A 15,451-nucleotide genomic window follows, 5' to 3' on the forward strand; every position below is an offset into this window, starting at 1 on the left:
TGTATTTGTCCTCACTGTTATCCCCACACGTGTGGGTGATCGCGTTACAGCCGAGTAAGGCTTCCGAGATGGCGCACACAGCGTGTGTGATACAGAACATGACGTAACAAGACCAACAGTGTCATCTGAAAACACAGAGCAAATAATCAGTGAAACGGGAAACACCCACCCCGACGCAGACAGAAGTTCTGCTGAGGATTCGGATGTGGCGACAGATACATGAGTTCAGGCAGACAGGAGAGACCCAAAGCTAAGAAACCGATGCTCCTCGGTCAAGGTCTTTGCTATTCATCTTTATTTGTATGCTCGTTCTCTGGAAGGCGCTACGTTTCGAAAGCTAATTCTGAGACAAGTAGCAGAAGGCCCATACAAAGGATTACTCTTGGCATAGCACAAAGAGGAATTCTATATTTTGAAATCATTTTTTTAAGAGTATTAGTAAGAAGGTCTACTCATGCAGAGCAAAAAAAAGAAGAGAGAAAATTAAGCAAAGGCCCCAAATGTCAGGCCCATGAAGGTATGCACATGTTGTCTTGACAATGAACTTCATGTTGATATGATAGGAAGAGGGATCCACGTACACCGAACTGTGTCAGATAGTCCAATTCCTCAGTGAGCCCCGGGTGTTCTGAGAGGTGGGCTAGCTTTGGGCCAAAGCGTTTGTTGAGTCTGGTTTGTGGCAAAACAGTTGAAGTGTTGCTTCATGACTTGGGTTTTCTAAAAGAAAGGGGAAAATTAAGGAGACAACTGTTAAAGGGAGACAGAGAATGTTTGGCACAATCTTCATTATCTATCATGTAAGGAAATATTTGCCTTTTATTCCATAACCCACTACTCATCCTTTGTTCCCAAGTGCAGATAGGAAAGTATATGTTTCTCTTGGGAAATCAACCAGGTTTCTATCTTCCTCTGTATGAGCACATATCAAACACCTTAAAGAAGGCGACACCTTCGGTGACAGTGTCCCGCTGTGTTTTCATGGAGAATGAATGGAGCGCCCGTGGTAGGGCGACCCACTTTGGGCCCCTCCCTGCCTGCTGCAGGAAGTCCAGCTAGCTCTCAATAAACGGTGTTTCCACTTACAACCAATCAGTCAGTCAATCAACCAATAATAAATGGCCCGAGGTAGATTCAAGCAGAGGTAAGTAGCGGCCTTCTCAGGGGCACCAACTGAGCATCCATTTCAAACACAAAATGAGGCCTCACTCATAGTTCCATGCACTGCCATGCTCTCCCTGAAAACCACCTTTCCAAGGAAAAGGCCTGGACTATCCATGAGCTATGAGATGGGCTTGTCTTTGGCAGCTGGATTGCGTTGCCAGGTTGCATTTTAAAGGAGGATGTTGAGTCTCTGCAGGGGTCAGAGGTAGGGGGCAGGGAGCTGCCTGACTCCCTCCTTCACTGTCAGGCACTTTGACCTCAGGACAGACCACTGAGGACTGGATTCCAAACTAGAAGCCACCAGAAAAACTGGCCAAATTCCAAACTAGAAGCCACCAAAAACACTGCTGCCACAGCTGCAGTTGCTCTCTTCAATCAGCCTATGAAGCCATCCGCCTCCATGAAGGACTCTCAGCTGTGCCCGTTCACACTCGGTGTTTGTTCACATGAACACTGCCTCATTCTTAAAGAACCTTACTTATTTCAGTGACTAGAAATAAATTTAAACAGCACATGTGAGTCTTTTGTTACTACAGGTTTGTTTGGTTTTTAAGTTTGGGGTTATTTGTGGTTTTGTGGGGGTTTTTGTATAAAGGCAAATATGAGTATATTTTCCTTTCCAACCATTCTTCAGATGAACTTCTGAAAAGTAACCTTGCTGATATTCTTTTTCACAGAAATGGGATTGGGACACTAAGAAGACTGACAACAGATTTCTCAATAATAACAACAGATGGAAAAATAAATAAATAAAATAAAAGGGTTCGTGCCCAAAACGACAACATTAGGCCTTAAAGTAGAAATCCATGTGCCCAAAGAGCCCGCCTGGGAAAACACCCGATGATGGGCTACATTCGCTGTGCAATTTAAATAAATGAGTGATGAAACGTTCCTGGTCCAATAGTGAATTGATATGGCTCCTCTCACCAGCTCTAAGATTCCCTCAAAATGGATTAAGCGCCAAGATTTTACAGCAGCTTTTCATGTCTAAGAGTAAGTATATTATGAGGGGAAACCTGTGCTATTCCAATTGGTCTTTGGCACACAGCATGGAGTTATTTGTTAGCGGATATTTACAAAGCACCGGAGAGTTCTTGTTTCTTCTCCAGCTGAACCCTTCGTCCACCCTTCCCTAGACAGGCTCTGAGCTTTATCAGAGAGCCTTCTGAAGACCTACTGTGTGGCTGAGGGCTTCCTCCCTCACTCTCTCCTTCCCCGGCGCCCCTAACATCAACAGGCCCAAAATCTGTCTTACATGTGTCAGTAGAGGCATAATATGGACATTAAGGAGACTTAAAAATATTCTTAGTTTTAATATAAATTTCAAAAGGAACTCTGATAGCACCAAAGCAAACTGCCACCTCAAATTGGTTGCAGGGTCAAATAATAATTACACATTTACATAGGGATTTGCTATATGACTTGTTAAACCAGGTATTTTTATAGCACTTACGATCTTTAGGTGTGTTCACACATTCCTTCTTATCTGTATGGCCCACGATGTTGAGCATCTCCCCCATGTTCTGATATCCACTGTCGTTAGATACTACCATTGTCTTGTGAAATTATTTCTGTGGCACTTACCAAACTGTGAAGCATTACAGAATTCTTTTCCGTGGTCAGTAGAAGCTTAAAACTACAAGGCAGCAAGCGCCCTTGTCAAAGATCCCCTGAAGCAATGCCACTGTGTCCCACGGTGTTTCTACATGAGTGTTCTGGTTAATATTTATAAGTGAATATGTGATATCCAGCTCTCATCACTAGATAGCTGCCAGCCATATTTGTTTTCATGAACAGCAGTCGGCTTTGTGGTTTTTTAAAGTTACAATGTGTTGCCATCGTTACGGATCTCCATTGACATTCCCCTATAAATATGTAAGTATTTTGGTCAGGAGAGTAGTCAGAGAAGGCCGGTAACAGGACACTGCCTGTACCTTCCCGTAAATAAAGGTCACGCAGAGAAAAAGGAGGAAATAAGTACCAAACAAACTCTTCCTCAAAGGAACACTTTTTCCTGGAAGCCTTCTCGACCGGAGGCTTCCCTGCCCGCTGCCCGAGCAGGGGGTCCGCGAGTTCACCAGCCCTGTGGCTCCGGAAGGGCAGCCCAGGCCTGGGGGCGAGGCATCGCTCTGCACTAGAACCCGCTTCCTTACCACTAAGCGGAGCACAGGGAGCTACTCATGGACAAGTGTCGCCCCGGGACGGCGCGGCTACCTGGGAACGTTGGAGAAATAAAGCACAAAAGGCCTAAGAATCTTCTCCTCCTTCTTCTCCTCCTTCTTCTTCTCCTGCTTCTTCTCCTTTTTCAGCTTCCTCTCCCTCCGCGTCCCCTTCTGCTCCCTCCGTTACCTCTCCTGCCTGTTTTTAACAAAAATCACCTGATTACTGAGAGGAGTAGAGAGGGGTCAACAGACAGTGCTTCTCTCCTAAGGAGCTGGTCGGGAGCCTCCGGGTGGGGAGGGGCCGGAGGCAGGCCGCCGGTGGCGGTGGTGCGTGGCCAGGGTGAGGACAGGTGTGGTGTGGGGGACGCCGAGGGCTGCCAGGGGAGGCCTGGGAGGCAGCTGGCCTTGGCGGCTGGGGATCAGGGCAGACCTGCTTCTCCGGGTCCTCGGGCTCCACAGGGACCAGGCTCGGAGCCCCTCGAGGACCTCGGCCAACCTGCCCCCCGAGGATGCGCCCTTCCTCCCACTGGTGGTGGGGAAGCCGAGTGGGGTGATTACAGACCACAACCGGCCAAGGTCTGCAGAGATTGTGGAGAGGTTGGGTTGGCAGAGAACAAACCTAAAATCATGGACCTTGGTGAGAACCACAGAAGCACGAAGCTGCCAGGGCTCCATGAAGCTCTCGGGATGCCCAGGTCTGCAGGCCCTGCCCGAGAGAGTGCCCGGAAGCTGGGGGCCTTCTGCTTTCCTCCTTCACTCCTCGGGCACCATCCACATGCCCCGTTAGCCCCCCACCCCCCGGTTGTCAGGGGCCCGGAAGTCCCCTCTGTGGGTCTGAAGCTGCAGCCCAGACCGTCTTCAGTGGGAGTTCATGGTCTTCTCAGCCCTCCCCGACCTGCCTCCCAAACACTGCCCGCCCGTCAGCAAGCAGCTGGCACCCATCTTGGCATCGTGACCAAGAAATAAGGCCCCTTGTTTTATAGGGAACCCACCTGAGCCTAACAACACCACCACGGCGGAAGTCCTGTGGAGACTGTCCCCCCTCCCCCGCCAGACCTGGGTTCAGGTCCTTCCTCCGACTTCCTCTTAGCCCCATACCCACCTCCAGCACAGCAGTTAACACGTTCGATGAAAACTGCCTGCTTCCTCCCTGGCGAGACTCCCGGCGCCGCACCTCCATCCTCACCCCTGTGCCCAGAGAGGCTCCTGCCCCTGGAGGAGCTCACACGTGCTCATGATCAGAGCTGCGGCCAGTGAGACTGCGGTGCCAAGGCGAACACTCACCGTCTCCTCTTGGGCTTCGGTGAGGTCGCCCTCATCTTCCTTGTCCTCCTTTGGTGCCTCATTTTCTCCACTTTCTCCAGCCTTCTCTGTTCCCTGGTCGTAAAGGAAACCCACTGTGTCACTAACCTGAGACAAGCTCCCAGGAAACCCAGGCCATACGTGCTGTGGGCTTTTATCTGGATACGCAGCACATACACAGAGCAAACGCAGGCCTCCTGCTGATGAGGCCACTTGGCTGCAGCCAGCCATTTCCCACCTTTTTCATCTCCTGGCCCGCATAACTCACTACTAAAATTCTGCAGCACACCAAAAAATGGTACATTTTTTGCCAATCTGACTTTTTTAATAGTATGATTTTGATTCATTCACACCAGACAGCTATTGTGTTGGCTGTTGTCATTTTTTGACTTGACAATCCAAGGGAAAGAGGTCAGTGCCCCTGACTACTTAGCCAGGTACTGCCTGTTTTACACGTTCGTGTAGCACAGCAGCTTGAATCGCTGTCCTAGGGCCGTGGTCGGCAAACTGCGGCTTGCGAGCCACATGCGGCTCTTTGGCCCCTTGAGTGTGGCCAGGAAGTTTCAATCGCACTGTACGGGCGCGCCCGCACTTGGTATTTTGTGGAAGAGCCACACTCAAGGGGCCACAGTTTGCCGACCACTGTCCTAGGGTATAGGATTGCCCCCCATCGAAACTGCTGATTGGAGCTCTGGGTGAGATTCAACAGGTCTGATTGGCGAGCGTGACGGAGTACAGTGGGGCCTTGACTTACGAGTGTCCCAACTAACGAGTTTTTTGAGATACCAGCTGTCTCTCGGCCGATTTTTTGCTTTGAGTTGATAGAGTAATTTGAGTTAACGAGCTCGGTCTGGGACGAATTAAACTCATAAGTCAAAGCCCCACTGTATTCACCTCCCATGTGAGGAGTCTCCATTCACCACGGAAGGTTTACAGAGAGACGCCGAAGGGTTCCATGTCGAGGCAGTGTTTGTTTTCTGTTGTTCGTGTGGAAAGGAGGCTTTATCATGTTAGAGATTCACAAAGATCAGATAGACAGACAGACACGGACAATGGAGGAATGGAAGGAAGGACAGAGGACAGACAGATGATAGAGAACGGACAGACAGATACAGGAAGATCAGGACCACGTTGGCATTCTGAGGAGACCGGTCTTCGGGAAGATGGTCCGAGATACCACTCTTACCTCTGCGGTGCTCTGCGCCTCGCCCACGACCTCGCCATTGGGCAGGGACGCTTCTTCCTCGGGCGGCTTTGTCGCCTGCATCAGACGGATTGAAAGTGTGTGAGAATTTCTTTGAGGATATAATAGCTTGCATTTCAACAGCATTTAACTATCCCAGTTATTTTGTCTCCATCCCTCATTTTATCTTTGCCACAGCGCTGTGACCTCAGTCAGTAGGAAGTCACTACCACTCACACCTTAGAGACAAGAAAATAAAGGCACATAAAATAGCAAATAAATGTTTTGCCCTTTTTTTTTCATGAGACAAGTGTTATTTCCAAACCCCTAGGAAGGCATTACAATAATGAAGATAGAAACCCAAACCAAATCCTGAAGCAGAGGGAGACGGACTCGCAGGGTAGCCAGAAGGACCCCACCAGTCAGGGGGTACGCAGGGGAGACGCATTCTAGGCAGGGACCTCCGCCTGGAGCCCGAGTCTGTATATTAGTGGGATGTTCTGGGGAAAGGGGGTTGGGGACCAGGCATCCTCACCCCAGCAGTCCCACTGTTGCCCTGGGTGATTGGGAGGAGAGAAGACCGCAGCGAGTGAGCAAGGATGTCACTGAGTCTGACCTTGGCATTTCCTTCCTGCTCGGATCCCCAATAGTCCATGAATAAGTTACCCTGCATATCTCAGGGGTTGACCTGGGAAAGCAAGCAAAATAGCCATGGCCTCTGAAAGAAGAGGCAGGGCAGCCTGGCACCGGGCACCAGGCACCGGGTACCCAGCACTACAGGAGGACTCTTGCTTGGGCCGCCGCTCTCCCACCGGGTGTCCAAGTGGAGCTCCTCTCCCCTGTGATGACAGGGCCCGTGCTGGCACAGGCTGGGCCCCTTGTTGCTGTAGGTACCTCCTGCTGCAGTTTCTGGGCCAGCTCCAAGTCGCTAAGACCCGACGTGCCCTGTGGCTGCTGCTGCTGCAGGGACAAGGCGGTCAGGTAGTCCTGGTCTACCTGCCGCTGCTTTTCTGGGGAGCCACTCCCGCCTTCTGCTCCAGGCCCCTTGCCCAGGGAATGACTCAGGTGAAACAGTCCACCCCAACAGCATTCTGTAAATGCAATGCTCTAACACTGCCGTGACCGAACTTGTCTCTACCAGTTAGGGGGAAATCGCTTTATAGACTTACCTGGACAGCTTCCACTGGCATCTTAACAATATTCCCCTGACTAAAATAAGGCATAAAAGACACGGATCCTAGTGCTTCTTCGCCTGACATTTGACAATGATGGTACAGGTTATCAATCAGAACTTCAGTTATTTGCTTTAAGTGTTAACTTGGTCATAACTTTACTTCTTTCATTTTGACCTAGCCAAAACTGACATGTAACCAAAAGTTTCGATACTTGTTTTCTGGTAGAATTAGTGCTTCTGTTGAAAGCAATTTTGAGTGATGGCAAAACTATTTCAATACATGCAGCATGTTCTAGGACAGTGGTTTTCAACTAGGGATTCCTGTCATCTACATATAGCTTTATTAATATGCAGGTGACTCGGACCAGGCCTGCTAGATCTTGTTATTGATCATCTTTATATATCCCTACCACATACGGTAAGAATATGCTTAGCATTCATGGTATATTGCATGGTACACATGCTTTGGCTATTTGCAGTATAGTATGTCTCTAGAAAATTAACATTTTCCTATATTCACCCATTTTTTTCAAATAAAATATAATTGTTGCTGTCTTTTTTTTTAAATAGCCTTTGTGATTATGTATGTAGATATTTTTCTAAAACTTTCTTGGATTAACCTTTTATTTTTTTTGCATGACACGTGGGGGAAAAAACAAATTTCTTGTCCGGTGCATTAATCTTGTTATAATTCTCATCAAGCCTTTCACATCTGAAAATTGCCAGTAATAAATTAACCACCGTCATTTTAGGTCTTTTGTCATCCATGGATATATTCCTTAGCTTGTTGAATTGTATGCTTCCCTAAAAGCTTTTGCAATCGGCTACAGGCCAGTATGGTTCCTCTTCCGTGTAGAATGGCTGCTCAGAGCCCCACAGAAAAAGATGACTTGCCATTGTGCTTAGGGGCACAGGCTTCTGATGGCATCACTTAAAGAACATTAAGGCCATACCAGTGGACTAAGTCAGGATTTCCACAAATGCAGTCAAGGGGCAGATGGGTTCATAGACTACTATCCCCAGATCCAGTGGAACAAGAATCAATTACACAAGACTGAATGAATTGACGAGGGAAGATGGTTGTTTTTGTTTGGAATACTGTTGATGTCACCTTCATGTTCTATATTCTGCATTTATAAGGAAGCCCTCTGTCTTTCCTCTTAAGCTTCTTATAAACCACAACAATGCAATAGACTCTGCTTTTATAAGTTGAAAGGAAATGTTTGTACATGATATTCTCTCTGCCTGACCCCTCCAGAATTTAACAATTCTTATTGAGTCTTTTCACTATTTATGGCAATACAGTAATTTGCCTGGCTCAGTAAGAATCTGTGTTCCTTATTACCAGGGCATAACTGGAAACTGGTTATGCAACCAAGGCCTTGACTGGAGTGTGGGGTGAAGAACGGCGCTCATTTAATCAGATGTGACCAGATGCTTGTGAAGCACGAAGGTGGACTTTATGGCCACAAAGCGTACTGACAAAGCCTCTTGGGAAACTGGCCTGCTACTTGGTCTAGTATCACCTGCCCAAGACAAGAAAAGTTGTCTAAAGCAGTAATGCTGCTGACAGTGCTTACTCTCATTTCATAAGCATACATTTCTATATAATTGTCAAATGTCTATTTTTAGCCTTAGCACAAGATTAATTTCCTTGCTGACTTCTCCACAATGTTGTTTACTACAAAAGGACACTCTGACAATTGATGATTTATGGAGATGATATTATAGCATCTCCGTAAATCATCAGGTCTGTCTTCCCAAAGGAAACCTGAAGGACTTTCCCATGTGCACACATAAACACCTATGAACCAGAGGCTCTAGCCGGGCTGTGCGGCTAACTGTTGGACGAGCCTTGTGCCAATCACCTCAGCTCCTTGGGCCTCAAGCTCCTCCTCTGGGAAGAGAAGATCCGGGACTAGCCGGCCTCCGGGGTCTCTCTAGGCTGGTTTTCTCACCCATGGCCTTCCCACTCTTGCACTCAGTGAGGGAGAATGTCATGCAATGTGACGGCACCTAATCACAAACCAGGGCGGGATCGAAAGCCCGAGATGCAATATTTTTAAATGGGATCAGATGAAACGGAGCAGAAGCTGAAATAGATTTACATATTTTAGTAGGGATACATCTCAAAACAATGTTGTTGTTTTTAAAAAGCAAGTTGCAGAACATTCCAAAAAATATGATACCAATTTGGCATTAAAAATATAGAAGAAAGGTCTTTCAATAAGTTTCTAGAAACTGCTGATAAACTTAATGAGATCTACAAGAAATCTAATGAGACCCTCGATGTTGTGATAAAGAACCAACTAGAAATTAAGCATACACTGACTGAAATAAAGAATATTATACAGACACCCAACAGCAGACCAGAGGAGCGCAAGAATCAAGTCAAAGATTTGAAATACGAAGAAGCAAAAAACACCCAACCAGAAAAGCAAAATGAAATAAGAATCCGAAAATACGAAGATAGTGTAAGGAGCCTCTGGTACAGCTTCAAGCGTACCAACATCAGAATAATAGGGGTGCCAGAAGATGAGAGAGAGCAAGATATTGAAAACCTATTTGAAGAAATAATGACAGAAAACTTCCCCCACCTGGTGAAAGAAATAGACTTACAGGTCCAGGAAGCGCAGAGAACCCCAAACAAAAGGAATCCAAAGAGCACCACACCAAGACACATCATAATTAAAATGCCAAGAGCAAAAGACAAAGAGAGACTCTTAAAAGCAGCAAGAGAAAGAAACTCAGTTACCTACAAGGGAATACTCATACGACTGTCAGCTGATTTCTCAACAGAAACTTTGCAGGCCAGAAGGGAGTGGCAAGAAATATTCAAAGTGATGAATACCAAGAACCTACAACCAAGATTACTTTATCCAGCAAAGCTATCATTCAGAATTGAAGGTCAGATAAAGAGCTTCACAGATAAGGAAAAGCTAAAGGAGTTCATCATCACCAAATCAGTATTATATGAAATGCTGAAAGGTATCCTTTAAGAAGAGGAAGAAGAAGAAAAAGGTAAAGATACAAATTATGAGCAACAAATATGCATCTATCAACAAGTGAATCTAAGAATCAAGTAAATAAATAATCTGATGTACAGAAAGATTGGTGATTATAATAGAATCAGAGACATAGAAAGGGAATGGACTGACTATTCTTGGGGGGGAAAAGGGTGTGGGAGATGCGGGAAGAGTCTGGACAAAAATCGTGCACCTATGGATGAGGATAGTGGGTGGGGAGTGAGGGCGGAGGGTGGGGCGGGAACTGGGAGGAGGGGAGTTATGGGGGGGAAAAATGTAATAATCTGAACAATAAAGATTTAATTTTAAAAAAATTTTAAAAAAATATAGAAGAACATATGTACTGCTGATGGAGATAAACATATAGTTTTATAAATAGATGTGTTTGTGTGTGTTTTTAATTCATGGTATTTTTTTTAATTCATGGGAGGGAAACAGGGATGGGAGAGAAACAGTGGCCTCATCATTTCTCTGTAATGACTGCCTTCCCCTCCAAATGGGCAGGTCTACTCTCTACAGAAGGAGGCCGGGCACGGGCCCAGCACAAATATGAAGAAAAGGCCTATTCCAAGCACCTCGTTAGACAACTTCAAGATGAAAAAGAGGATCCTGAAACCTCCCAGAAACGAGAACAAACGCAGGTGCAAATAAATGGTCAAGAGACAGACTGGCGTCAGGCCTCTGAGCGGCAACTCTGGGACTAGAGAACACGGAGCGGCCAGCACCTTCTCAATTCCGAGGCCAAATGACGTCCACCCAGAATTCTGCACCGGAGCAGCCGCTGGAGAAAACGTTAACCCGCAGGTTTGGAGCAGGGCCTGCGGCTTCTGCAATAACCCTTGTAGCACTATTTGACCTTCCCAATACTATACACGCATTAGCTTGCTAAGAAAACTAATTTTTAATATTCAAAACAGTCTTTTCATAGGGAAATAAAAATACACATTGTGCTACAAAGGTGATGAAAATTCACACCACATTCCCTCTCCATAGCACAATAAAATCAGAAACAATTTTTAAAAATACGATCTGATGGCCCTAAAATCAAGGTGATTAAGCATGCTGACGGTTGGCTCAGTGGAGCGGGTGCAGCGTGGCGCAGCGGGATTCACGTTCTGCCCTAGCAGGGGGCAATCTGGAGTCACATTTGAAGCCCATAAGATGCCCAGGCACTTCAGCCTGCCTCACTGAAAGCTCTAAAGAAACACTCCGGAAGAAAGCGCGCTATTTTGTGGTGACAATCACTGGAGGGTTCTGTATAATAAAAAATTCTGAGCCAGTAAATTTTCAAAAACAACTGTGGAATCTGCATGTTACCACCTGGAGAAGGCGCTAGTGCCGGGCCTGTGTGTGTCAGCCTAGCGCTAAGACACCTCAGTGCCATTACCTGAGACTGCTGACATGTGAAAGCAAGCCCATCTCTACAAGGTGGGATTTTGAATGGTTTCTTCTATAGTGAGAATAGACTTGGGCTCAGTCATCACAAATCTCTTTAGAAATGAAGGTGGGCACAAACAAACAAATGAATTAAGAAAGAATGTCTTGTATCTACAGAAAGTCCTGTGTGAGATCTTGGTAGAGGCAAGGAATGCAGTGGCCATTGCTTGGGGTGAAGCCGGTGAGCATCATAGAGGAACTCATGATATTAACTTTATTAGCATAATTCTTGATTTAATAGACATGATTATACCTAATCAAAGATGAAACAGTACCTGGGGGAGAAAACTAATAAAATGTATCTTGATCTTGAATCCAGATCTTACTTTTTCCCTCTTTATCAGACTAAAAAATCAGAGTTTATTTTAAATAAAAAATAATTAAAATAGTGGATGTATCATTATAGAATTAACTAAATATAAGCTATATAAGAAGTCAATTCATAACAAAACTTCATAAACACAACCTGGGAACTCATATTTTTACATATTTAATTAGCACACTTAAGACTATTGAGTGCAATGATATTTCTTTTTTAAAGTATTGTAAAACTTTATTATTTATTTTTATTTTATGATAAAATATAATGAAGCAAAAATATGAAAAGCACAGTTTTGGAACATGTGTTAGTAAAAAGCTTGCATTATCTTTATGCATAAGACTTCATCAGAATAAGGAGTGTATTAAAATCATGTTGGTTTAAATATCCTCATTTATTAAACAGATTTCCAGCTTCATTTATTAGGACCTGTATTGGGACCCCATAAGGTGTTCAAGCTTACCTTTGAGCCTGGAGGGGGAGCCAAACCAAGGAATGAATAAATAATATTCTCTTCTTTTGCAGAGAAGAAAGAATCAAAATCCTTGAAGCAAAGAAAAAGAATGTTTAAGCCCATTGCACACCTGTGAGCCAGGATTTTTACCTAAGTTGATCTCTTTTTTTATTTGCCATTAATTTAGGAGCCAACACAAAACGTTATGCCAGTTTGCTTGGCCAAAGATGACTCATCCCAAAGTTAAGAAATCTAACTGTGAACCTGACATTTGTTTTCACACACTTTGTGCCTATTACAGTGTACTGAGAATTCACACACACAATGTTCGTGCTCAGGAACTGCTAAGACTCAGCTATACACAGTAAAAGGCTTCTCCAGGAGTTGCACATCATTGGCTGATTGCCTCACAGCTTGGCCCATGGATTAGACCTGATCAGCAGAGACTAAAACAGCACGGGATTTCTCCGCTGTTATTATAGTAGCTTCTAAGGACCCAGATTCCTCTCACACTTTCTGAGACCAGGAGCCACAGGATTATGGAGGGCTTAGCGCAGAGGTTGTTTTGGCAAAATGGGGACAACTGTGACCTAAATCCAGGTTGTCGCCGAGCTGGCGTGGCTCAGTGGTTGAGTGTCGACCTATGAACCTGGAGGTCACGGTTCGATTCCCGGTCAGAGTACATGCCCAGGTTATGGGCTCGATCCCCAGTGGGGGGTGTGCAAGAGGCAGCCAATCGATGATTCTCTCTCATCACTGATATACCTCTCTCTCTCCCTCTCCCTTCCTCTCTAAATCAATATAAACAAATCCTATCTAATAAAAGAGAAACATGGTAATTAGCCGTACCTCCGCTACCCTTCCCATTGGCTAATCAGGGCAATATGCAAATTAACTGCCAGCCAAGATGGCTGCCAGCAGCCAGGCAGCTTGAAGCGAACATGAGGCTTGCTTGCTTCAGTGACAGAGGACTCCAACGTTCACCACCTGCCACTGCCGGCCTCTGAGCTTGCAGTTTGAAACATTGTTACAAATATAGAAGCTAAACAAAACCCCAGAAACCTGCTTTCAGCCAGCCAGGATCTCAGAGCTGGAGTTGAAACAGTGTTTCGATTATAGAACCCAAACAAACCAGATACCTGCTTTCAGCAGCCGCTGGAGCCAAGCCTCAGAGCTAAAGCTGGCCCAGAATTAAAAAAAAAAGAAAAGAAAAAAGGAGCAGTTGGGAGCTTCAGTCACCCGCCAGCCTGAAAACAGCCCTCAGCCCCTAACCCAGACTGGCCAGGCACCCAAGCGGGACCCCCACCCTGATCCAGGACACCCTTCAGGGCAAACCAGCCAGCCCCCACCCGTGCACCAAGCCTCTATCCTATATAGTAAAAGGGTAATATGCCTCCCAGCACCGGGATCAGCAGAGCCGCGAGGCCTCCCAGCACCGGGATCAGCGTGATGGGGCAGCGCCCAAACCCCCTGATCGCCCTGCGGCTCTGTGTGTGACAGGAGGCAGGGCCACAACCTCCCTATCCGCTCTGCTCTGTTCGTGACAGGGGAAGGCACCCCAACCCCCTGATCAGCCCTGCTCTGTGCCTGATAGGGGGGAGCTCCCCAACCCCCTGATCGCCCTGCGGCTCTGTGTGTGACCGGGACCGGCGCCCCAACCCCCTGATCGGCCCTGCTCTGTGGGTGATAGAGGGCAGCGCCCCAACGCCCCCCCCCCCACGGGCCCTGCTCTGTGTGTGACAGGGTAGAGCCATAACCTCCCCATCGGCCCTGCCCTGAGTGTGACAGGGTGCGGCGCCCCAACCCCCTGATCTGCCCTGCTCTGTGTGTGACAGGGGGCGGTGCCCCAACTCCCCTATTGGCCCTACTCTGTGAGTGACAGGGGGGAGCTCCTCAACCCCCTGATCGGCCCTGCTCTGTGCATGACAGGGGGGAGCTCCCCAACCCCCTGATGGGCCCTGCTCTGTGGGTGACAGGGGGAGCTCCCCAACCCCCTGATCGACCCTGCTCTGTGCGTGACAGGGTACGGAGCCCCAACCCCCCTGATGGGCCCTGCTCTGTGAGTGACAGGGGGCAGCGCCGCAACCTCCTGATTGGCCCTGCTCTGTGCGTGACGGGGGGTGGCGCTACAACCTCCCCGTCGACCCTGCCTTGAGTGTGGCAGGGGTCGGTGCCCCAACCCCCCAATCGGCCCTACCCTGAGCGTGACTGAGGGTGGCATTGCAACCTCCCGATCTGCCCTGCTCTGTGCATGACAGGGGCCGGCGCCCCAACTCCCCAGTCAGCCCTGCTCTAAGCCTGACCAGGGGCTGCACCTAGGGATTGGGCCTTCCCTCTGCCACCCGGGAGCAGGCCTAAGCCAGCAGGTCGTTATCTCCCAAGGGGTCCCAGACTGCGAGAGGGCACAGGCCGGGCTGAGGGACCCTCCTTCCCCCGAGTGCACAAATTTTTGTACACCGGGCCTCTAGTAAATAATAAAAGAACACTTTGTATTATTCATTAAAGTTAAACATGCTGATAGCTGTGACCTAGCTTTTCCACCCCTCATTACAGGACCGAGGAAAACTCGCCTGTCACCAGAAAGCTATGGAGAGCACCCATTTAGCAGCACTGTGACAGCCCACACCAGAAACCACACTGCTTTGGTCTGAATGTCTGAACCCCCAAAGATGACAGCATTAGGTAGGGCCTTTGGGAGTGAGCACAGAAGCGGGTCCTCACCAGAACTCAATCGTGCCGGGACCTCGACCTTGGACTTCCCCGCCTCCAGGACTGAGAGAAATACCTGTGTTGCTGATAAGCTACCCAGCCTGTGGTATTTTGTTACACAGTCCAAACGGACTAAGACACACTCTGATGTCCATTCTGAAGCAGTGAAAATGAATGAACTATGAACAACACCAATCAGCGTGGGTGTGTCTTTAAAATATGTTGGTGAAGCAAGTCAAGCCTTGGCCAGTTTGGCTCAGTGGACAGAGTGTCAGCCTGCGGACTGAAGGGTCCTGGGTTCAATTCCAGTCAAGGGCACGAACCTCAGTTGCAGGCTTGATCCCTGGTCCTGGTCAGGGCGTGTGCAGCAACCAATCGATGTGTCTCTTTCACATCAATGTTTTTCTCTGACCCCCCCCCCCCCGCCCCCGCTCCACTCTCTCTAAAAATCGATAGGAAATATCCCCGGGTGAGGATTAACAACAACAAAAAAAAAAGAAGCAAGTCAAAGAAGAACACATGTA

General features: G+C 47.4%; 1 protein-coding gene across 1 annotated transcript in view; it reads right to left on the bottom strand.

The window, feature by feature from the left end:
• Positions 1-272: 272 nt before the first annotated feature.
• LOC118675896 (SH3 domain-binding glutamic acid-rich protein-like) overlaps positions 273-15,451 on the bottom strand; it is a 28,473-nt gene continuing 13,294 nt past the window's right edge. The window contains exons 3-7 of the mRNA XM_036348816.1: positions 12,228-12,308; positions 5,812-5,886; positions 4,608-4,700; positions 3,376-3,519; positions 273-717 (exon numbers count right to left, since the gene is read on the bottom strand). Of these exons, the coding sequence (XP_036204709.1) occupies positions 3,409-3,519; positions 4,608-4,700; positions 5,812-5,886; positions 12,228-12,308 (360 nt within the window). The 3' untranslated portion in view covers positions 273-717; positions 3,376-3,408. The remainder of the gene's footprint in view (positions 718-3,375; positions 3,520-4,607; positions 4,701-5,811; positions 5,887-12,227; positions 12,309-15,451) is intronic.

The sequence above is a fragment of the Myotis myotis genome, unplaced genomic scaffold, assembly GCF_014108235.1.
Source record: "Myotis myotis isolate mMyoMyo1 unplaced genomic scaffold, mMyoMyo1.p scaffold_m19_p_2, whole genome shotgun sequence".
NCBI lineage: Eukaryota > Metazoa > Chordata > Mammalia > Chiroptera > Vespertilionidae > Myotis > Myotis myotis.